Source organism: Canis lupus, chromosome 16 (genome assembly GCF_011100685.1).
Source record: "Canis lupus familiaris isolate Mischka breed German Shepherd chromosome 16, alternate assembly UU_Cfam_GSD_1.0, whole genome shotgun sequence".
Classification (NCBI taxonomy): Eukaryota; Metazoa; Chordata; class Mammalia; order Carnivora; family Canidae; genus Canis; species Canis lupus.
In genome coordinates, this window is record NC_049237.1 from 16,673,633 (window position 1) to 16,697,201 (window position 23,569).

Consider the following 23,569-nt stretch of genomic DNA (forward strand, 5'->3'; position numbering starts at 1 on the left):
ACCTTAACTCAGTTTCAGGAAGTGAGACAGTTTCATGGAAACTGAGCTTGTGTCTCTTTGAGGGCCAGTCTTCATATTCTCTCACTAACAGTTTCTCCGTCTTGGCAATATTGACATTTTTGAGCCAGATACTTCTCTGTTTTGTGTGCTCTCTTGTGCATTTTAGAATATGTAGTAGCATGCCTGGCTTCAGCCCATCAGTTGCTAGTAGAACCCTGCCCCTGCTCCCCCCCACCCAATTGCTGTGACAGCTAAAAATGTTTCCGAACATGAATGAAATATTTGGGGACAAAAATCATCATATTTGAGAGCTACTAGTTTTAGGTCAGAATTTGTCTGGTCTCCCCTTGGCAGGCTGTAGAATCCAAGTTTTTATCCCAGTTGGTCTGTGAGACTGTCCAAAGGCATTAATTCATATCAGGTGTATGTCTAATAACGGTGTTATAATTTAAGAAGTACTTTTGATGCTTAGAAAAGTAGCCTTCATTTGGCAGATGTCTAGTATGTCATTGGCAGTCTAGAAAATTCAGTTATGTGGCCCAGCTCATTCCCTGATATTAGGTAAAATATATTTCATAACAGTTAATCTGGTTTTTATTAGTGATGTTCCAAAGGTGCGCTGAATTTTTTTAAAAACAAAGACAGTAGATAACTGGCTGTATAGAATTGATACAGTAATTGTTTCCTTTTCTAGGTCGCCTACAATGGCTGGAGGATTGTTTGCCATGAACAGACACTATTTCAATGAACTTGGACAGTATGACAGTGGCATGGATATCTGGGGAGGAGAAAATTTAGAAATATCATTTCGGGTAATTTTTTCATGTTTAATTAGTTCTGTGTAGTAGAATATAATTTTCATCTACAATCTCATATTTTCTATAAATTCTCTTTATTTTTGTTAATAAATTGTCCTTAATGGATGCTACTTCATCGTGATCTATGATGTGGATAATTATCCATCAAAGTGTGGAAAGTATTTAAGCAGGCTTATTTTATAAGAATTTTAAAAAGGGGAGGTTGTAGTGAACGGTTGGTTATAATTTCAGATGTCTAAATATGCATTTAAACTAGAGTTTGGTTCTTTGTCAGTTTATTAATCTTATTTGCTAACCCTAGACATATATTTAGGGTGATCGGATTTCCTTGATTGCTCAAGACCATCCTTGTTCACACCTGTTCTCCCAGGAAAATTATTAACAGCTACCCATTCCACTTTCAGAAGTAGCTAGCAGAATCCTTTAATATACACAAGTCCCTCAACCTTAGGAAGAAATTAATCTCTCATAATCCATCCTCCTCTCCAGCTGCTAAAGTTGGAAAGCCAGTGGTATGGGTGGGGTCTGGGACTCGGAACTATGGGGTGGAAGACAGTCTTTGTAAAGGGCAGAACGAGACCAAGGGAGAGAACTCAGACTTCTCCACAGTAGCAGATGTCCTCACTAGCCATCCCCCAGCTCCTGGGCTTCACAGTGGAACTCCATCCACCAGTACCACTGTACCACTGTACCACTGTGCATGTGTTCTGTATTTTTGCAATGTATTGACCAAAATGTTTTTAAAAAGGTAATTTTTCCTACATAACCTTTAGAATTTTAAAGTTGAAAGAAATAATAGATATCATTAGTTCAGTCTTATTTTGAACATAAGGTAATGGAGTCCTACAAAAACTAAAATAACCATATAAAGTAACCCAAATGGCCAAAGGCAAAAATTTAGACCAGAACAAAGATCATTTGTCTCTTAATCTAGAGTTACTCTGTATATTTCATTATTTCTGTATATAAAAATGTTATAAGAAAGTACCAGGGCATCTGGGTGGCTCAGTAGTTGAGTGTCTGCCTTTGGGTGAGGTCATGATCCCAGGCTCCTAAGATCGAGTCCCACATTGGGCTTCCCCAGGGAGCCTGCTTCTCCCTCTGCCTATGTCTCTGCCTCTCTCTCTCTCTCTCTCTCTCTCTCGAATAAATAAATAAATAAGTAAATTTTTTAAAAAAGAAAGTACCAGTAAACTGAAATTTAAGGACCAGCCAGTAAGCATTCTTTGTCCCTAAGTCCTGAGGTTCAAATTCCTTGATCTGTTAAAACAGCAAAGTACATAGTAAGTGTGATTTTAGACCTGAGGTAAAAAGAATATTCTATTGTTTTAGAATTTAATTTCTTTTTAATCGTAGAGATCTGTTTTTTTAAGGTACCCTTTGACTTTCTTGTATTTGCTAGTTACATAAAACATCTTGCAGGGGATCCCTGGGTGGCGCAGCGGTTTGGCGCCTGCCTTTGGCCCAGGGCGCGATCCTGGAGACCCGGGATCGAATCCCACATCGGGCTCTCGGTGCATGGAGCCTGCTTCTCCCTCTGCCTGTGTCTCTGCCTCTCTCTCTCTCTCTCTGTGTGACTATCATAAATAAATAAAAATTAAAAAAAAAAAAAAAACATCTTGCAAAGTGTCATAAATACCTATTTAAGAAGATTAATTTCATGAAAATGTATACATTGATTTCATAGCAATGCAAGGTAACTATTAATACATATTTTTGCTCCTGACCAGATTTGGATGTGTGGAGGTAAACTCTTCATCATCCCTTGCTCTAGAGTTGGACACATTTTCCGAAAAAGACGACCATATGGTTCTCCTGAAGGCCAGGACACCATGACACACAACTCCTTGAGGCTGGCACATGTTTGGTTGGATGAATATAAGGTGAGAGTAAGTTACTCTGTTGGAAGGGTTAGCTAGGCTGTTGCTCCTTTGTGGATGGCTCTGGCACACTTCTGTTGGGATGACGTATACTTCAGGCCATCTCTTTCTATGTTTCTTTTTCCTGTAGTTTTTGTTGTGACCCTTCTTTGAGTTTTCCAAGTGGTCACTCTATAAAAGGAAATACAGCCAATATCAGAAGACATCCTTTCTCCCTTCAGTGTCTTTGTTCCTCTGACTCCCAGAGAACGTGGCTCCTTTTCTTTGCTCCTTGGGCTTTGCTGGGTCCCAGTCCCACTACTTCCACTGTTTGCCTCTGTGTATGTAGTATTCCTTCCCATTTTCTCTTCTGCACATAACTTTTGGTATTTCCTTTGCAACATCTTTATTGAGGTCTAATTCACAAAGCATTTTATCAGCCCCAAAAAGAAACTCTATATCCTTCGACCATCACCCCCTCATCTCCCGCAGCCCTAGACAACCACTGATCTACTTCCTGACTCTCTAGATTTGCCTATTCTGGACATTTCCTACAAATGGAGTCCTATAACACATGGTCTTTTGTTACCATTTTAGTAATAAATAAGCATGATGTTTTCAGGTTCATCCATATTGTGCCATTTAGTATTATTTCATTCTTTTTTTATTGCCAAATAATATTCCATTGTGTGAATTGCACATTTTATCCATTCATGAGTTATGAAAATGCTGCTGTGAACATTTGTGTACAATTAATTTATGTACAATTAATTTTTTTAAATGAACATTTGAGTGTGTACTGTATACCAAGCTCTGAGGTTTTGGGAGATGCAGAGATGAATGGAAATGCACAGTGACGACCCCTCCCCCCCCAATGCAGTAAATGGGAGTGGAGGTATGTGCCATGTGCTGTGGGCATAACGAGAACAGAGCAGATCACTGCTTGGGGAGTAGAAGTAGGGGCTCATGGTCATGCTTCTGCCACACTGCATGTCTCTTCCCTTGCTCTCCATGTTCCTCAGCTTTGAGTCACATTATCTCACAGCAGCTCTCAAAAAGTGGTTCATAGGCCCATGTAAATCCTGGCTCCCCTTTTAGGAGGTTTGCCAGGTCAAAGCTGATTTCACAGTCCAGTTAATACAGTATTAGCCATTTTCACCATGTTGACTTTGCACTGATGCTGCAAAAGCAGTTTGAGTAATAGAAATAGTTGCGTTAAATCTCAGTGTGCTCAGAATGCTGTGAAACGCTTGAATCAGTCTACCAAAAGTACTTTTCATTTACACCGAAAGAAATACAGTGCTTGTTTTAGGAGAAAACGTGCGCAGTTGAGTTGTGAGATAAACTGGTCACTTTTCTCCAAAGAACACTTTTTATGTAAAAGAATGACTCACAAAGCATGGTTATTTATATTTGGATATTTGGCAGATATTCTCAAAAGTGAACCAACAGAGCCCTCTCTCTTCCGCTGATAACATTTGTTTCAGGTGGAAAACTTGTATCCATTCCTTTGAGTTTGATGACTTCCAGTACTTAGGGGCTTTTCTGATGAGATTAGGAATATTTATGAATATAATTTTTGATATTACAGAGTGAAATTTGTCAATATTTGGAACTTCACAACCCAGTGGAGCAGTATTTTCCAAATGACTAATCATGGGTGGTATTCAAATCGTGGATAGGTAAAAGATCCATTCAAAGAGCAAGATAGAGCAGTAGAGTTTAATGCAATGGTACAAAAAGCTCAATCATATGATTTAAAGGTTAGCTACAATGTGGAATATGAAATTTTACTGTTTTGGTAAAATACCAAAAAAGGGGGGCACCTAGGTTCCTCAGTTGGTTAAGCGTCTATCTTCAGCTCAGGTCATGATCTCAGAGTCCTGGAATTGAGCCCGACATTGGGCTCCCTGCTCACCAAGGAAGGAGTCTGCTTCTCCCTCTTCCTCTGCTGTTCCCCCTCCTTGTGCTTGCTCACTCGCTCTCCTGTCAAATAAATAACAAAATCTTTTTTTAAAAAATAAAAAAATAGCCATAATTCTCTGAAACTGCTATTAAAGTATTCCTTCCTAAAAGTATTCCTTCCATTTTAAACTATATTTTTTCACACTCTTATTTTTAAGAATATATTTAACCAAACAACGTATAGTAACAGGTTTAATGCAGAAATGAGAATTCAGCTGACTTCTTTGTAGCCAGACATTGAAAAGATTTGTAAAATTGTAAAGCATATCATATCCTCACTAAATTTTTTATTGTTCAAAGCATGTTTATGTTAATAGGTAATGAGTTATTTTTAATGAATTAACAAAGTTTTAACTTTTCATATGGTATGTAAAGTATGTACCAGTGGATACAACTCACAGGAACAGACGCTCCTTGGAGTCTTCAGTAATCTTTAAGATTAGAGAGTCCTGATGGAGTCAGAGAACTGCTACCCTCATGTAGCCTGCTTCATTAATTCTGAGATGTTTTTACATTTTGCCATTTTTGAAATTGCGATGTATTTAAGATGTCTTAGTGTCAGTGATGGACCTAATTGCGTGAAAACTTTATGTTGACATTTTTTGGCAACATCAAGACAACACTGGCATGAAAAATATTTTTGCTGATCCATTTTTTTCAGTTAAATCTTAGGTTATAATTGATAATCCTCATTTTAAAAAAGCTATGCTCTTGTTTTTCATTTCTCTTTTTAAAATTCAGGAGCAGTATTTTTCCTTAAGACCTGATCTGAGGACCAAAAGCTATGGAAATATCAGTGAGCGTGTTGAATTGAGGAAGAAATTGGGTTGTAAATCATTTAAATGGTACCTGGATAATATCTACCCAGAGATGCAGATATCTGGGCCCAACGCCAAACCCCAGCAGCCCATTTTTATCAATAGAGGGCCAAAACGCCCCAAAATCCTTCAGCGTGGAAGGGTAAGAAAGTAAACTCATCCAAGTGCTTCATTAAAAGTTGTATGATATAATAAATGACATTTTAGACTCACAGTATTCTTTTAGTGATAGACTTTAGCTTGCTTCCATTATATTCTTTTGGTGGGAGCTTCCTCCACTCAGGTAGTAAGACCTTCAAAATGTTAGTATCTTCACTGTTAATATTAACATTCTTCACCTGCCAGCAGTAAACAGCACATGACTTCTGTAAGTTACGTGCTGGGTTTCAAGAAGGTGGATGTAAATGTGAATAGACCAATAAAGGTACTATAAGTGAGTATAAAACTCATTTTAAAAGACCAGTCCCCCCCAAATTTTTTTTTTTTAATTAAAAGGAAAAAAAAAAGGCCAGTTCCAAAAGGAAGACAAAAAGAGAAATGGGGGTGCTTTCTGCTGTTGAGGCCAAAGCTCTGGGAACAACTCCAGAGAGCAAGTGAAAGATCTGAGCTGCACAGAAAACCCATGACCAGCCACATTTCTGTAGATGTTCCCTTTTGTTTCTGAAGGAATTTCTTCACTGGTCTATAAATCTTAAGGGTCTAGCCATAAAAACCATACCTTTTTCCTGAATCACTTCTTAGAATTTGCTTTCTGAAAGTATAGATGTTCTGATTGATGCTGTTTTCTGTACTAAGAAGGTGGTGCTCCTTAGGATCTTTCATGATGCTAAGTGTTCCTTCAGTGGCTAAAGCAAGCCTAGAACTTTCCCCTTCTTGTCCTCTTGATGAGATTAAAAACAAAGTCAAAGTGTTTTCTTTTTAAGTAAAAATGCGTACCAGGGTTTGTCCATATAGTTGAAGTCCTTTACATTATTCTTGCCTCGCATGTCTAAGCTCCTTTAACACTAACATTAATATTTTACCCAGGGATCCCTGGGTGGCGCAGTGGTTTAGCGCCTGCTTTTGGCCCAGGGCGTGATCCTGGAGACCCGGGATCGAATCCCACGTCGGGCTCCTGGTGCATGGAGCCTGCTTCTCCCTCTGCCTGTGTCTCTACCTCTCTCTCTCTCTCTCTGTGTGACTATCATAAATAAATAAAAATTAAAAAAAATATTTTACCCAAACTAGATACTCTGTTGCATTTCTGGGTCTCACCTTTGCCATTTCTTTTTCTTTCTTTTTTTTTTTTTTTTTTTTTTTTAAGATTTTTATTTATTGGGATCCCTGGGTAGCTCAGCGGTTTAGCGCCTGCCTTTGGCCCAGGGTGTGATCCTGGAGTCCCGGGATCGAGTCCCATGTCAGGCTCCCAGCATAGAGCCTGCTTCTCCCTCCTCCTGTGTCTCTGCCTCTCTCTCTCTCTATGTCTATCATGAATAAATTTTTAAAAGTTTATAAAAAATAAAGATTTTTATTTATTTATGAGGGACACACAGAGAGAGGCAGAGACACAGGCAGAGGGAGAAGCAGGCTCCATGCAGGGAGCCTGACCTGACATGGGACTCAATCCTGGGTCTCCAGGATCAGGCCCTGGGCTGAAGGCGGTGCTAAACCGCTGAGCCACCCGAGCTGCCCACCTTTGCAATTTCTAATCTGTGTTTATCTCAGTTTAGCACGTGCATCACATTTGGTTATGCACTGTCTGGTTTGTACCTTTTTTTTTATTTCCTCAATTTCCTTTTAAGGCTCTTTAGGCCAGAGATGTTTTAGTTTCTTTCCTGCTCTGTAGCAGATTAGTAAACCTATATCTTTAGGTAGAATTTCTACTTGACATTGCTTGCATATATTGTTAAAATTGCCTGTAACCTTGAAGTCTATTGTGATACCCTTATGTACTGAAGCTAGAATTTAGGAATAAAATGCTTATATTTTTATGACCTTTGATATTCAGAGCTTGGAATAGTATTTTCACATTTCATCTAAAACCACTTTATATAACATTCTAAGATGTCTTCTGAGAAGAGCATTCTCTCATTTTACAGCTCTATCACCTCCAGACTAACAAGTGTCTGGTGGCCCAGGGCCGCCCAAGTCAGAAAGGAGGCCTGGTGGTGCTTAAAGCGTGTGACTACAGTGACCCAACTCAGGTGAGTGATGCCTCTGGGCTCAGCCAGTCCTGGGAAAGTGTCCTTCAGTGAAGGGAACTTGCTGGCGGTCCCGAAGGAGGAGGGCAGAGAAGACTGAAGATTTTAATCGCACTTTCCTTAGATGATATGGGTTAAGTTGGAAAAGACTTTAGAGCTCATGTAATACAACTATTTTTGTCTCCTTTGTATATTTTTTCCTACCTTTGCTCAATGTTTGTAACTGCAAAGTACAAATAATGCTCCTAACAATGAATCAAAAGCTCATTGAAGGTTAGAAGTGGCAAAGAAAGTTTAGTGTCCCTCTGGGCAAGAATATTAATGCTACAGTAGATAAGGTAGTATCTTTTGTAGAGTTTTCTCTAAAATCAAATTTCTCTGAGTCTTAGTCCATCGGAAGAAACTACAACAAAATAATAGGTTCATTTCATTCGCATAATGTTTGTATTCTCATAACCTTTTCAGTGGTGTTAAAGTAGACCTAAAAATAAGCCAAAAACTTGCATGAGTTTGGAACTGTAATTTGAGACTACTTGTATCTGATAACAGTAGTCTAACCTCCTAGGTGTAGAACCTCAAGCCTGTAGAACCTCAGTGCTAAGTACATCACAGGGAGGTAATTTTCATTTCCATTTGAGTGGTGGAGATTGTGTCACTCAAGACTAAAAATGATGGGTAGCCTGTGTCCTCTGAAATTTCATAGAAGAAATTTTATTTATTTTTATTTAAAGATTTATTTATTTAAATAAATTTATTTTTTTTTAAAGATTTATTTATTCATTCAGAGAGAGCGAGAGAGAGGCAGAGACACAGGCAGAGGGAGAAGCAGGCTCCACAAAAAAAAAAAAAAAAAAAAAAGAAGAAGCAGGCTCCACACAGGAAGCCCGATGTGGGACTCGATCCTGGGTCTCCAGGATCACACCCCGGGCTGCAGGCGGCGCTAAACTGCTGCGCCACTGGGGCTGCCCGAAGACTTTTTGTTTCTAGCAGAGCTTGCACAGTATGGAAGGTGTTGTCCACACTGGAAAACAGGATTTAAAAGGGGTCTTGTGCTGTGTCTGGGTATGAGAGGTGTCATACCCAGGTGTCTGGAAGGGTCCTGGGCACTGGGGTGTTCAATTGTAATGATGCTTTAGTGGCTTATGTCACAACGGGATGAGGTCACTGAGATTTCTTCCAGAAAATGGAAGAGATTTGAGGAGATGGAATTACATTCTCCTGTTTCTACTGTGTTGGGATCATGCAGACTTGTCCTGATGGTGGTAGCCACATGTGGCTCCCATGTTGGACAACACAGGTTATAAAATATTAGCATCGTTGTAGAAAATTCTATTCATAGAACTCTTCATGTTAATGGAGACAGCACACATACATTTTGGGCCTGGAGGTAAAAATACTAAAGAGTAAAATAATTCAGAAACAAAATTTAGTGATGGTACCAATTGGAGAGTAAGCTCTTCATTGCACTTGTCCTGCTCAGCCGATGTTAGGCCACAGAGAAGACTATCCTGCAAGATCTGTGCATCTAGAGAAAACCTGCTTCTGGGCCCACAGAGGAAATGATCCCAGCCCAAATGCTGTGGGGGATGATCTGGGATTAGAGTATAACGTCCCCTAGGACAATGTGATATACCGGCTCCTGTACAGCAGTGCTGCCCAGCAGATGAGGGACGTCTGACTGGGATGCCTGTGAGTTCCTGTCTGCAGAAGGCCAAGCCCGCAGGCCCATCTAGGGATGCAGACCACTGTAGGATTGTGAAATCTAGCATTAGAAAATGTCTACAATTGTGTGCTCAGTTAATTCAGTCAGTTACATTAAGTTCAAAGAACAAGTTAACCATTGTTTTGGTTTCTTCCTGGGACTGCACTCCTTTTTCCTGTGTTTGTTCATTCCTTCCATTTTCAGATAAGCATGTAACTCAGGTTCGTTGGTCTTTCCCTGCTTTATGCAATCATGTAGAATAACCCCATTCTTCTTCCACAGATACGTGACCTGTGCTACGTCTGAATTTCAAAATCTAAAGCAGAACCTGGATCTTTGATTTTGATCTTTGATTTTCTTCCTTAGATTTGGATTTATAACGAAGAGCACGAGTTGGTTTTAAATAACCTCCTTTGCCTGGATATGTCAGAAACTCGCTCGTCAGACCCACCACGACTCATGAAGTGCCACGGGTCAGGAGGATCCCAGCAGTGGACCTTTGGGGTGAGGAGCTTGCTGGTGAGGATGGGAGTGTGTGAGGAAGCAGACAGAGCTAAGTGTGGCAAGTGCACTCCTGGTCCCCCTTGTAGAAGTTCATTCTGAGTTTGTAGTATCCCTTAAGCAAGCAAAACATCTGAAATAGTCCACACCTCTCCTGGATTTCTTCTCTACTACATTATGGCATAAGTTTTTTTTTTAAGTTAAAGCAATTAACTGGTATATTTTTCTTGCTACCTTTTTTCAGAAGAGTAATCGGCTATACCAGGTGTCCGTTGGACAGTGCCTGAAAGTGGTCGATCCACTGAGTCACAAAGGCTACGTTGCGATGGCAATCTGTGATGGCTCCTCATCACAACAGTGGCATCTGGAAAGCTAAAGTGGACGCTGTGGCTAGCATGGTAATTCCTCAGTGTTCACCTCATCTGTGAGCTGTGAGGCTTGAGAAGTTGCTGGTACAAGAAAATCCCTGATTTCCTGTTTAAATAGAACCATTTTTGAGAGGATGAGATGACAGATATACTAGAGACTGGAGCACAGAGTGATCATCAGAAAATGAGGAAATCTGATTTACCAAGACATTAACATCATTTCTGAGCTGCTAAGGAATTTCTTGCTTATGGTAAGAAAGTAGACTACAATTTTAACTCTATAAAGGGTCAGGTTTGGACAGGCCAAACCCAGGAGATTGACATTTCTGTTCAAACTTATTTATGCTTTTTAATCCCTTTAATAATAGAATGGCATTTGTCTGATCAGGAACTTGTCATGGTTTCCTTTTTTAGAAGGACTTCATAGGAAACAAATTTTTTTACTTCAATTATCATGTCCAAAAATAATTTCAAACAAACTGAATCCACATTACTTTTAACTTCAGAAGGCCTCATTTATAAGATTATATATTTAAGAGGCAGTTAACTATTATAAATTATTTTGGTGAAATATGGTACTATCGACATTTAAAATAAAGGATCCTTTTGATGATTTACATGGGACTTTTTGTCTGCTTTTCTTGTGTTGGGGTTTCTGATCTGCGTTGTGCTGTGTGTGTCATACGGTGAACAGGATACTTGGTTCGGCTAATGAGCCAATAAGCGAGGGCACAGCACCATTCTTTAGCTTGAACTGTGTGAATTTGACACTGAATGTCTGTAAGTTCACTAAAGCTGGCATTTGGGTATAGAGGTCAGGATCGCAGAAGATAGATCTCAGACCACCAAAAAACCCACTAGTACTGATAAATGAATTCAGTAAAGTCACAAGATACAAAGTCAATGTACAGAAATCTGTTGCATTCCTATACACTAATAATGAAGCGACAAAAAGTGAAATTAAGAAAATCCCATTTACAATTGCACCCAAAACAATAAACTTAACCAAAGAGATAAAAGACCTGTACTCTGAAAATTATAAAACACAAAGTTCAAGATGATCCAAAGAAGTGGAAAGACATCCCATGCTCATGGATTGGAAGAACAAATATTAAAATGTCCATACTGCCTCAAGCAATCTACAGATTTAATGCAATCTTTTTTATCAAAATAACCAAAGCATTTGTCACAGAACTAGAACAAACAATCCTACAATTTGTATGGAACTATAAAAGACCGCATATAACCAAAACAGTCTTGAAAAAATCAGAGGCATCACAATTCTAGATTTTAAGTTCTATTACAAGTGGTAGTAATTAAAACAATATGGTACTGGCATAAAAATAGACACATAGATCAATGGAAGAGACTAGAAAACACAGAAGTAAACCTACAATTATATGGGAAATTAATCTTCAACAAAGTAGGAATAAATATAATGGAAAAAGTCTTTTCCTCAAATGGTGTTGGGGAAACTGGTCAGCTACAGGCAAAAGAATGCAACGGGACCACTTTCTTTCACGATATACAAAAATAAAGTCAAAGTAGATTAAAGACCTAAGTATATAATCATTTTACAGCTATAGGTCTAGGTCTAGAACCATAAAAATCCTTGAAGAGAGCATAGGCAGTAATTTCTCTGACATTGGTCATAATATTTTTATAGCTACAGTCTGCTGAGGCAAAGGAATTAAAGTAAAAAATTGTGACTACATCAAAATAAAAGGTTTCTGCACAGCAAAAGAAATAAAAGGCAAGTTACAGAATAGAAGATATTTGCAAATAACATATCCGATAAAGCATTAGTACTCAGAATATATAAAGAACTTAACATCAAGAAACAATGCAATTAAAAATGGGCAGAAGACACATTCTTCCAAAGAAGACATCCAGACAGCCAATGGACACGGGAAAAGAAGCTCAACATCACTCATCATCAAGGAAATGCAAATCAAAACCGCGATGAGCTATCACTTCACACCTGTCAGTATTGCTAATACCAAAAATACAAGAAACGACAAATGTTTGTGAGGATGTGCTCTTGCACTATTAATTGGAATGCAAACTGGTGCAGCCACTGTGGAAAATAGTATGGAGGTTCCTTGGAAAATTGAACTACCCTGTGATCCAGTAATCACACTACTGGGTATTTACCCAAAAATACAAAAACAATTCGGAGATATATGTACCCCTATGTTTACTGCATTATTTATAATTGCCAAACTATGGAAGCAGCCCAAGTGTCCACTAATAGATGAATTAAAAAGATGTCTGTGTGTATATATAACAAAGTTTACACACACACATACAATGAAATATTATTCAGCCATTAAGAAAAAGAATGAAATCTTGCCATTTACAACAACATGTAGAGCTAGAGAATATAATGCTAAGTGAAAAAAGTCCAGAGGGATACCTGGGTGGCTTAGTGGTTGAGCATCTACCTTCGGCTCAGGTCCTGATCCTGGGATCTAGGATCGAGTTCTGCATCGGGCTCCTTGCAGGGAGCCTGCTTCTCCTGCTGCCTATGTCTCTGCCTCCCCCCCCCCCCCCCGTCTCTCATCTCATGAATAAATCTTTAAAAAGTCCAGAGAAAGATATATGATCTCACTTATATGGAATTTAAAAACAAATGAGCAAAGGAAAAAAGCCAAACCAAGAAACAGACTCTTAATACAGAGAACATGATTTTTCATAATGAAAAAACAAAAATACAAATTTAGGAGTCACCTTTGCATACTGAAGATGTCCAAATATAATGGGAAGGGTTTTTCCTGCCAAAATTGTATCTCAGAGGAGACACAGTCTTAAAGGGTACTTTCTCAGTTATTTTATCTTAACCTGCAAAGCACCATATTAGAAAAATGTTGGAGGATAATATATTCTATATTTTATCTTTTGTAATTCAACTTCGAAGACCAGATGGTCCATACAGAAAGCAGCAAGATGGCAGATTAAACTGCATGCTGCATACAAGAAACTTTTTTTTTAAGATTTTATCTATTTGAGAGAGTGTGTGCACAAGGCGGGGGTGGCGAAGGGGGTGAACAGAGAAGGAGAAGCAGACTCCCTGCTGATCCGGGAGCCTGAAGTGGGGCTCGATCCCAGGATCCTGGGACCCTGACCTGAGCTACAGGCAGACACTTCACCAACTAAGCCGTGCAAGTGCCCCATGAAACTCACTTTAAATATGAAGACACAAATATGGTGAAATATATGCACGTGGGACACTAATTGAGAGACATCTGAAGTAGCTCTATTAATATTACAAAGATTTTGAAGCAAAGAACATTACTAGGGATGGAAAGGGTCCATTAGAGGAAATAATCCCAACATTATAATACTGAATAACAGAACTTCAAAGTACCTGCCACAAAACCCAATAGAACTGCATAGAAAAACATAATTTACAACTGTAGTAAAATTTCAACATACCTCTCAATAATTGATGAAATAAAGTAGAAAAAAAATCAGGTAGGATATAGAAGGCTTGATGATACTGTCCTCCAGCTTGACATGATTATCGATCATGGAACATTCTACCTGACAAGACCAGATAGAATAATGCCTTCTTTTCAATTACACGTGAAACATACCAAGATAGGTCATGTTCTGAGATGTTCTCAATAAATTCATACAAATCCAACTTGTGCAAATTATATTAGAAACCAACAGTAATGGAAGTCAATAATAACATACCTGGAAAATCTTCAAATATTTGAAAAATCTACCAGTAACACATTTTCTAATATCCTGCAGGTCAAAGGAGTTATAAAGCTGTTTTGAACTGCCTGAAAATGAAAATATAACCGACCAAAGACTGAAGGGTGCAGCTAGCAGAAAAGGATAAACGCTTAATTAAAGTCAAGGACTTAAGCTTCCACCTTAAAATAGAAAAAGGAAACAAGAAGAGCAAAGAAACAAATGTCAGAATAGAAATGGATGAAATGGAAAACAAAAATAGAAAAAAATCAAAGCTGGATCATGAACATCACCGAAGTGAAACAAATGTAAAGATGCCCATGAAGAATATTATTAAGAGGCACATGGGTGGCTCAGCGGCTGAGCATCTGCCTTTGGTTCAGGTCATGGTCCCGGGGTCCTGGGATCAAGTCCCACATCGGACTCCCTGCATGGAGCTTGCTTCTCCCTCTGCCTGGGTCTCTGCCTCTCTCTGTGTCTTTCATAAATAAATAAAATCTTTTAAAAATTTAAAATTAGAAATACCATATAAAATTAGAAATACCAAATTAGAATCTAGTAATTCCACTACTGGGTATTCACCCAAAGAAAACAAAACCACTAATTCAAAAAGGTATATTCTCCTCTATGTTTATTGCAATATTATTTACAATAGCCAGGATATGGAAGCAGCCCAAGTGTCCATCAATAGATGAATGGATAAAGATGTGCGTGTATATACAATAGAATATTACTCAGCCATAAAAAAAAAAGAATGAGATCTTTCCATTTGTGAGAACAAGAATAGTCCTAGAGGATACTATGTTGTGAAATCCGAGAAATACACAATTTCACTTTTATATGGAATCTAAAACAATGAAGAAACAAAGCAGAAACAGACCCATAAAAAAAAAGAAAAGAAAATAGAACTAATAGTTTCCAGAGAAGAGGGAGGTTGGAGGGGATGGACAAAATGGGTGGAGTGTGGGAGGTACAGGCTTTCAGTTACGGAATGAGTGAGTCATGAGGATGAAAGGTACAGCGTAGGGAACATAGCCAGTGGTCTTGTCACGGCCTTTTATGGTGACAGATAGGACTCTGCCTGTGGTGAGCACAGTCTAATGTACAGACTTGTCCAAGTCGCTGTGTTACACACCTGTAATGTAACATTGTGTGTCAACTATACCTCATTTTAAGAAATAAAAGTAACTATAAAACTGACAAACTTCTGGATGCCTGAGTGGCTCAGTGGTTGAGCATCTGCCTTCAGCTCAGGTCATGATCCCGGGGTCCTGGGATCGAGTCCTGCATCGGGCTCCCCGCATGGAGCCTGCTTCTCCCTCTGCCTGTGTCTCTGCCTCTCTCTCTGTGTCCCTCATGAATAAATAAATAGAATCTTAAAAAAACAAACTGACAAACCTCATCAAAAACCAACCAAAAACAGACATGAATTATCCACATCAGGAATGAGAGTGGTAACATCACTAGAGATTCTACAGATGTTAAAAAGGATTGGATGAAAAAGCAATGGAAACTATCATTCGTTGCTGGTGGGAATGCAAAATGGTGCAGCCACTTCTGAAGGACTTTGGCAGTTTCTTATGAAACCAAACCTACTCTTACCTGACGGTCCAGCAACAGAGTTTCTGCTTACTGTATGATTCCACCTCTGTGACATTCTGGAAAAGGGAAAACCATGGAGACAGTAAAAGATCAGTGGTTGCCACGGGTCAGGGGAGGGAGAGGGGAATAGAGCAGAGAGGATTTTTAGGGCAATAAAACTATTATGTATGACACTATAAAGGTGGGTATAAGTCATACGTCAGTCAAAAGCCATTGACTATACAAAACCAAGAGTGAAAAAAAAAAAAAAAAACCAAGAGTGAACCTTAATGTAAACTCTGGACTTTGGGTGATGATAGGATACAGGTTTATAAAAAAAATTTTTTTTTTTTTTTTTTTAGGTTTATCAGTTTTAACAAAAGTATCACTCTGACGTGGAAGATGCTCAGTTTTGCAGCCAGGGGATAACTATGCCCAAGTTTATGCCAGTAAATTTGATGGTTTAAATAAAACGGGCAGATACTGGAAATAAATTACTCAGCTTCTCTGAAGAAATAGACAACCTGAATAGCCTTACAGCTATTAAATAAATTCAATTTGTAGTTTAAAAACCTTTCCACAAGAGAACTCCAGGCAGATGGTTTCACGAATGAATTCGATCAAACAGTGGAGAAAAAATTATACCAATATTATACCACCACTTCTAGAAAACTTGTATAAATTTTTGATATTATGAGCAAGACTTAACTATTCATTTAGCAATGAATACACCAGAAAACTTAAGAGCAATATCCTTCATAAATATAGAAGCAAAATTTCCTTATAAAATACTAGCAAGTCAAACCCAGCAGTATGTAAAAAGGATGATACATTATGAACCAGTGGGTTTTATCCCAGGAACACAAGGTTCCTTTCACATAAGAGAATCAATGTAGTTTATGATGTTAATGCAGGAGAAAAGGCATATGATCTTGCAGAAAAACATTTGACAGGAATCAACACCTATTTGCAAAAAGAACTTAGCAAACTAGGAAAAGTCTTCAACCTAATAAAAGGCATCTATGAAAAAAACTAGGTGGGCTCATTATTAAAAAACAAGTGCCTGGGTGACTCATTGGGTTAAATATATGCCTTTAGCTTAGGTCACCATCCCAGGGTTCTGGGACTGAGCCCCACATCAGGCTTCCTGTGAGGACGGGGAAGATTGGGGGTGGGGTGGGGGGGTCTGCTTGCCCCTCCCCCCACTCATGCTGCCTCGCTATCATAAATAAGTCTTAAAAAGAAACCTGGATTTGGAACAAACCAAGGATGCCTGTCTTTACGACTTCCATTCAACATTTTTAGTGAAGGTGTTAGCCAGTGCAGCAGGCAATTATATAGTGTATTCACTGAAAAATAAAAGTGTATTTGCAGACCATAATCAACATTAGAAAGTCATAGGGAGTTTTCAAAAATACTACTAAACACAGGGAGTCTATCAGGACCACAAAATAAGAGGTAAACATACGATTGTACTTCTATACAAATGAACAGTTTAAAATGGGGAAAAAAATGGTTATTGTAATTGCAATTTACAATAGCATAAAAAACATGAAAGTGTAAGAGTTGAGGAACGTCCGGGGGACTCAGGGGTTGAGCATCGGCCTTCAGCTCAGGACGTGACCGCGGGGTCCCGGGATCGAGTCCTGCATCGGGCTCCCCACAAGGAGCCTCCCTCAGCCTGTGTCTCTGCCTCTCTCTGTCTCTCATGAATAAATGTTCAAAAAAAAAAAATAAAGAGAAGAAAGAAAGAAAGAAGAAAGGAATGAAAGAAAAGGAAAAAAAAGAAAGAAAAAGAAAGAAAAAGAAAAGGCGTTTCAGGGTCGTCGTCAGGAGGGAAGCGCAGCCCGGAGCGCAGCGGCGCCCTGCCTGGCACCTGCCGCCGCGGAGCCGAGCGGAGCCGACGCCGGACCCAGCCCGCGGGGGCGTTTTCAAGGTCATGAAGCCACAAGGCAGCTTCCGTCCCTGACACGGCGGAGGGCGCGCGCCCCGAGAGGCCTGTGTCCGGAGGAGGAGCCCCGAGCGGGCGGCGGCGGCGGCGGCCGCGTCCCCACAGCCAGGGGCCCGGCGCGTCGGGGGCTCCGGGCCCGAAATGGGGATAAAGACCAAATGTCCGCCGCTCACGACAGCCTCAGGGTGGCCGTGGACCCCTAAGCGCAGAGCGCCGCGCAAGTCGGGGGCGCAGGCAGGGAGCCCCGAGCAACGGGCCCCACTGGGTGCTCAGCCCGTCGGATGAACCCGTCTCCCGCCCCGCCGCTCGGGTCCCGGCCCCCACTCTCGGCGGCGCTCCTCCCGCCTCCGCTTACGCCCGGGCTGCCCGGCTCGGGCAAGGGGCGGCAGGCGCGGTGACCGCGGGCGCCGCTCCCAGTCGGCGGAGTGAGAGTCCGCCCCGCGGAGCCGGGACCCGAGCCGAGGGGCACGGAGTCACAGGGGGTGACAATCGAAAGCCCAATCTGACGACTCGGAGGCGTGGCAGGGCTCAGGCAGGCATTAGAAATCTTAAAAATACGGTTGAGAGATTAGGAATGAAACCCAGGGTGAAGGGCAGCCCGGGGGGCTCGGCGGTGCAGCGCCGCCTTCAGCCCCGGCGCGACCCCGGGTCCCGGACCGAGCCCCGCGCCCCGCGCCCCGCGCCCCGCGTCGGGCTCCCCGCGTGCAGCCTGCTGCTCCCTCCGCCTGGGTCTCGGCCTCTCTCTGTGTCTCTCAGGAATAAATAAATAACATCTTAACAAACACACACAGAAACAGGGTGAAGAAACATGACCCGCAATGCCTTGAAAGGAAATAGTTTGACAGGAAGGAAAATTCTGAGTCCAAAGGACGTGAGCAAAGTTCTCCCGTCGGGGCGGGAGTGGCAGGATCCGGCTTGGCCCGCCCGCCAGGCCCGCACACGCACGAGCCTCCGGGCCCAGGCTGGCAGGCGCCGGGGAGGGGCGGCCGCGGCCGAGCCGGGGGTGCAGAGAGGAGGCCGCCGCTCGGGGCCCGTCCTCAGGCCCAGCTGACGCCCTGAGGCCCGCGGGAACAGGCCACGGCGACAGCAGGTTCCAGGGATGCCCAGGCGCCGCGGGGTCCCCCAAGGCCGTAGCCCAGCCACCGGCCCAACCGGCCTCTCCCCGGCGCGTGCCCGCGGTGTGCGCCCCACGGGGCGGGCTTTCACTCCGTCGTCCTCGTGTCGCTTCCACCCTCTTGTGTCCCCGACTGGGAGCGGCGCCCCGGGAGCAGGTGGCAGGCGCCAGGCCGCGGCCCCCGCCGCCCTCATTCAGTTGAGCGGCTCTGGACTCTGGACCTTGGCTCAGGTCGCGATCTCAGGGGTGTGAGACCGAGCCCCGGGGCGGGCTCTGCGCTCAGCTGGGGGTGTGCTTGGGAGCCCCTCCCCCCCCTCCCCGCCCCTCCCCCAGCGTGCTCATGCCGAAGGAAGACCTTTGAATAAATAAAGTAAGTTCGTCCTAAAAATGTGTCAAGAACAAGCTCTGAAAAGAAGAAACTGATCCTCAGCCGCCGCCACAATGAAGTCTACCAAACGCTAGAAAGGAATGCAACACAATTCAGCGCCCAACAGCATAGAAGCACAAATTCTGGAATCCGAGAAAATTTGCCAGACATGGAAAAGGCAGGAAAATGTGACCTGTCACCAGGAGCAAAGACCCATCAGTGAAGTGGGCCCAGAAGTAGGTGACAGGAGTGGCAGGTGGCGATACTGGAAGCTCGGTGTGCTAGGACGGAAATTTCTAGGAAAACTTCAGCGTCACGAGGAATGAAGCCGTCAAACCAAGGCTGCCAAGGCCACGCACACAGGGCGCACCTGAGCTCCCGTCGCCGCCGCCGGCCCGCGGGGGGCGACCGTGGGGGACGAGGCCAGCCCGCGCTTCCCAGCCCAGAGCCAGGGCCGCGGCGGGCCTCCGGCCTCGCTCCCCACACACCCGCCAGGGCCCGTCTTCCCCTGCCCCGGGATTAACGCGGCTATTTTCATTCAAACACTCACAGCCGCTGGAGTCACGCGGAGGTGCCAAGCGTCCGTGTGTCCCGGGGGCCCGGGCCGCGGGCTCGGGGAGGCGGGGCGGGAGGGACGCCCACGCCCACGCCCCGCCCCCGCCGTCCCCTTCGCGCGGCAGGACACCGGGGGCCTCGGTGCTGCGGGCGGGCCACGGCGGCGGCGCACGGGCGCGCGTCACCACGGCCCACGTCACCACGGCCGTGACCCCGGGCCGCGCGGAGGAGCCACGCGGAGGAGCCGCGAGCTGCACCGCCCCGGCCGCCCGCGTCGCTCGCCGCACCCTCGGGCACGGTGGCCTCGGCCCCCTGCGCCCCCCCCCCCCCCCCCCCCCCCCGGGGTCCGGGCGCCGCCGCGGGAGGCCGAGCGCGTGGGCGGAGACCTTCCCGAGGCGGCTTTCCGGGGGGAACACGGCCCTTGTCAGACGGAACCGCGGGGCAGAGCGTTCGCAGGGAGGGACCGCAGCGGGGCGCCGAGGGCCGCGACACCCGGCGACCCCTGCCGGCCCCCGAGGGCGAGACGGAGGCGGAGGGGGAGGGGGAGGGGGAGGGGGAGGGCGAGACGGGGGCGGGGGCGGGGCTCAGGGCGCGCTCGGACAGCCCGGGCCTTCCGCGGCCCCCCTGCCCCGCTGGGCACGAGCCCCCAGGTCCCGGCCGCCTCCCTCCCCGCTCACCTGCCTCCGCCCCCGGACCTCCGCCCCCCGCCGGGCCCCCACCCGCGTCCACCAGACTCCCCGGGGGGACCCGAGCTGGCGATGCCGTCACGTCAGGCCCGGGGCTTCTCAGGCTCTTCCCCAAGGCGGCGGGTGCCCCCAAGGCCCGGGGTTCCGTGGGGCCGGCCGGCCCGCGGGGGGGCGCTGGCGGTCGGCCCTCCCGCCCCTGCAAGGCGGCTGCCCCGAGGGGAGGGCGAGGCGTCGTGGCCACCGTGGGGCTGCGTGGGTCCCCCCTGGGCCGGTCCCCCCCTGCCTCCACCTGGTGGCCCCGCCGCAGGGCGGGTCGGTCCCACTCCAGAAGGGAGCCTGCCCCCACTCGGTGAGGACCAGGGCTCTGTCCCTGCGGGGCCGGGGCCGGTCCGGGTCCGGGTCCGGGTCCCGCGGGTGGAGACCCAGCAGGAGGTCAGAGAAGAGGCTGCAGGAGCAGCAGCCCCGAAGCCTCCAGCCTCCAGCCTCCGGCCTCCGAACCTCCAGCCCCACCAGGACTGCTGTTTCATAAATGGGAGCCACTTCCGGGGATTTTAAAAACCTTTTTGTCAGAGAAGGGCTTTGAGAATTTCTACAAACCACACAGTATAAAAGCTTATTTTGGGGTGTTCTTGAAGCACAAGCTAAAAACTGGTTTTAGGGACTCTGAGCTATTTTAACTCCTTGCAATCCCCTTCCATGCTAAATACACTCAGTACCATTAGGAATCCAGTCTCTATCACAGAATAAATTTAAAAGCTGCCTCAAAAAAAAAAAAAAATCCCAAAAGACTAAATGGAACAAACAAAAATAGACTTGAAACAAGGCAACAGGCACCATGGATATTTTTTAATTCGGCCTTGGCAAACACCCCAAGGGAGACACCAAAGTTCCCGTCTTGATTCCGCTTCAGGGAACACAGTGTGTTTTCCATCTGGAACGAGCTGCAAACCAGTCACCTGGGAAGGAAGAGAACCCAGCTTGGCACATCGCCGGCCGGGCAGACACACACTCAGGCACTCTTATAGATGTAAAATATTTTATTTGTAAATGGTGATCTTCTAAATCTGTGTCCACAAATTCCAAAACCCATAACACTCTGTATACTTCAAAAAATTCAATTTTTGCCAACATTAGATACTATTATACAGAACAGAAAACAAAAACCCGGTAGGACAAATACTGGTAGGATGTCAGAATATTGTACAAGAGAAGAAAAATATTCAAGAAACAAATTTCATACAGCTATTTATCAAGAGAAAAATATATACAATTGATTTATTCTGTAAGATAAAAATACATCATGCCATATACATTACAAGTTCAGAACTGCGTCACTGATATACCAACAGTTTACAGCCCACTTGAATTGTGCACACAAAAACTTCATTTATACTTAGCCTGTGAAGTGTCAGTACCAGAATTTTAAGTACAAAATAAAAAGCTAACCTGGTTCAAAATGCTGATTAAGTTTCTACAAGCAAACACAAAACAGTGTGTGTGTGTGTGTTTTTTTATTAAAGAAATGTAAACAAACAGTTCATACAAACACATTTTAAAATTACATCTTCCAAAACCCTATTGTCGGGGTCCTGCAGCTGCAAGCGTGACCACATCGTTTTTTTTTTTTTTTTTTTTTTCCTTTTCAGATTTTTGTGTTAAATAGAAGGCTAGAATTAGGTTGGAGTCCTGCTACACGATCTGGTATGTTTACATGATTCTCTGTGGCTTGAAACAAAGTTCTAATCAAAACTACGTCCGCTGAAGAAAAGTTCAGCCTCCATTTGGGTGTATTTTTAAGCAGTTATTCACAGTTATCACAAATTGTAAGCACAAAAAAAACCTGACTGAAGAAGTAGGGATGCAACAATATAATATGAAAAAGTTAGTTTAAGTTACCAAAACAGCTATAAAAGTCGTAGTCTTAGCCTACACTCGGTTCTATCAGAAGGTGTATAAAACAATTAAGTACTAATAGACCGTAGTTTGCAAAAAATCCCAAATGCTCTAGGTTGAAATTTTGGTTATTACATAATTATAATGGCATATTTAATAACACAAAATTATATTGTGACATCCCTATGAACATTTTATAAGCACCCGAGCTGCTGCGGAGCCTGGTAGCATTTGGTCAATACTATTTTTTATACTGTATTTTTTTCTCAAAATATTTACATATTTGTACAAAGTAACAGGGTCTGTTAGTTCTGCAGGTAACAGCAGCAGCTTGGCTTTCTTCTAACTTTTATTTAAAAATAGCTTCATTCACTTATTCAATAATAAATACAAAAAGTTTCTCTTATTTTACAGAAATCAAAAACTACAATAAACTGACTCATGGAATCAAGTATTTAAATGTATTTTAGTGCAAGTTATTACCCCTTAGCTCTATCCCTAAGGAAGTCATTTCAGTACATTCCTTGTTCAGTGGTGTCTACTTTATTTTAAAAAATCTTTTAAGTCAGAGGGCCTGCCCCTTGTTCAGATAAGGCCGTGGCCAGCACTTCGGACGTCCCATCTCCCTTTCGCTGGTGATCTGTCTGTACATTCATAGGAAGACCCCGCTCCGGGGCCGGGCAGCCAGCGGCTCCTCGCCCCGACGTGTCTCCTCAGTGAGACGCAAAAACACAACACAAAACAAAACCCACCCACAGAAAGAAGGAGGAAAGAAAGAAGAAGAAAACAAAAGTGCTGGGCTGCTCCAGTGTCCCGGCCGCCCTCCGGCCCGAAGTGCTGGGGCGACCCAGACTCCCAGGAGCTAGTTTTCAGAAAGTCATAAAACAGGAAACAAAAATCTCTTTCCGTCTGCAAAATTCAAATGGTGTGTAGAATCGCTTCTTCCCAGGGACAAGCCGCCCGCTGCGCCACAAGGAATGCATTCAGTTCATCCACTTCCGGCAGTTCACAGCTCCGCAGTGACACGGGATCTTGTGCTGGTCATCCTCAAAGTCGAACTTGTAATCGTAGCAGAGCTGCCGCGGCAAAGACACAGACTGAGAGGCCCGGAGGGATGGCGCTGCCTCTGTGCCTCAGCCTCAATGCCAGCCGCTGGCTGGCCCAGCCCTGACCCTGGATCCCAGACCCCTGGAGTCCCCAAGGGAGGGGAGGCCGGAGGCCGGGTGCCTCTGCCCCCTGGGGTACCGTGTGCCCTGGGGAGGGGCTGCTCCCACCTCCAGCCTGCGGCTGGGGGCAGTACATCCGGGGTGGGGCCAGTTGCCCTGCCAAATGACATCTCTCACTTCCAAGAGGTCTATGCAGGGTGAGCCCGCCCAGCTGGCCCGACCCGGAGCCTAAGCCCCTGGCCCACGGCGAGGACTGCCGCTCTCCAGGGTCCTTCTGACCACATGTCCTATGCAGGCCCTGTCTGCAAAGACTTTTTACACTGGAAGGGAAGACACCGCCATG

The 23,569-nt window shown here is 44.1% G+C and overlaps 2 protein-coding genes across 9 annotated transcripts in view; one reads left to right on the forward strand and one right to left on the reverse strand.

Annotated features, from left to right (window-relative positions):
• Positions 1 to 10,828, forward strand: part of GALNT11 (polypeptide N-acetylgalactosaminyltransferase 11) — a 50,478-nt gene extending 39,650 nt beyond the window's left edge. For 5 of the 8 annotated variants that reach the window (XM_038559775.1, XM_038559778.1, XM_038559776.1 and 2 more), the window contains exons 7-12: positions 695 to 812; positions 2,549 to 2,701; positions 5,384 to 5,602; positions 7,539 to 7,643; positions 9,709 to 9,861; positions 10,088 to 10,828. In XM_038559775.1, coding sequence (XP_038415703.1) covers positions 695 to 812; positions 2,549 to 2,701; positions 5,384 to 5,602; positions 7,539 to 7,643; positions 9,709 to 9,861; positions 10,088 to 10,219 — 880 coding nt within the window. In that variant the 3' untranslated portion in view covers positions 10,220 to 10,828. Of the gene's footprint in view, positions 1 to 694; positions 813 to 2,548; positions 2,702 to 5,383; positions 5,603 to 7,538; positions 7,644 to 9,708; positions 9,862 to 10,087 lie in introns of those variants that run through there. The other 3 variants (XM_038559779.1, XM_038559780.1, XR_005371350.1) reach the window with 3 other exon arrangements.
• A 10,358-nt stretch (positions 10,829 to 21,186) lies between these two features.
• KMT2C (lysine methyltransferase 2C) overlaps positions 21,187 to 23,569 on the reverse strand; it is a 283,967-nt gene continuing 281,584 nt past the window's right edge. Inside the window, 1 exon segment of the mRNA XM_038559782.1 lies at positions 21,187 to 23,136. Coding sequence (XP_038415710.1) covers positions 23,044 to 23,136 — 93 coding nt within the window. The 3' untranslated portion in view covers positions 21,187 to 23,043.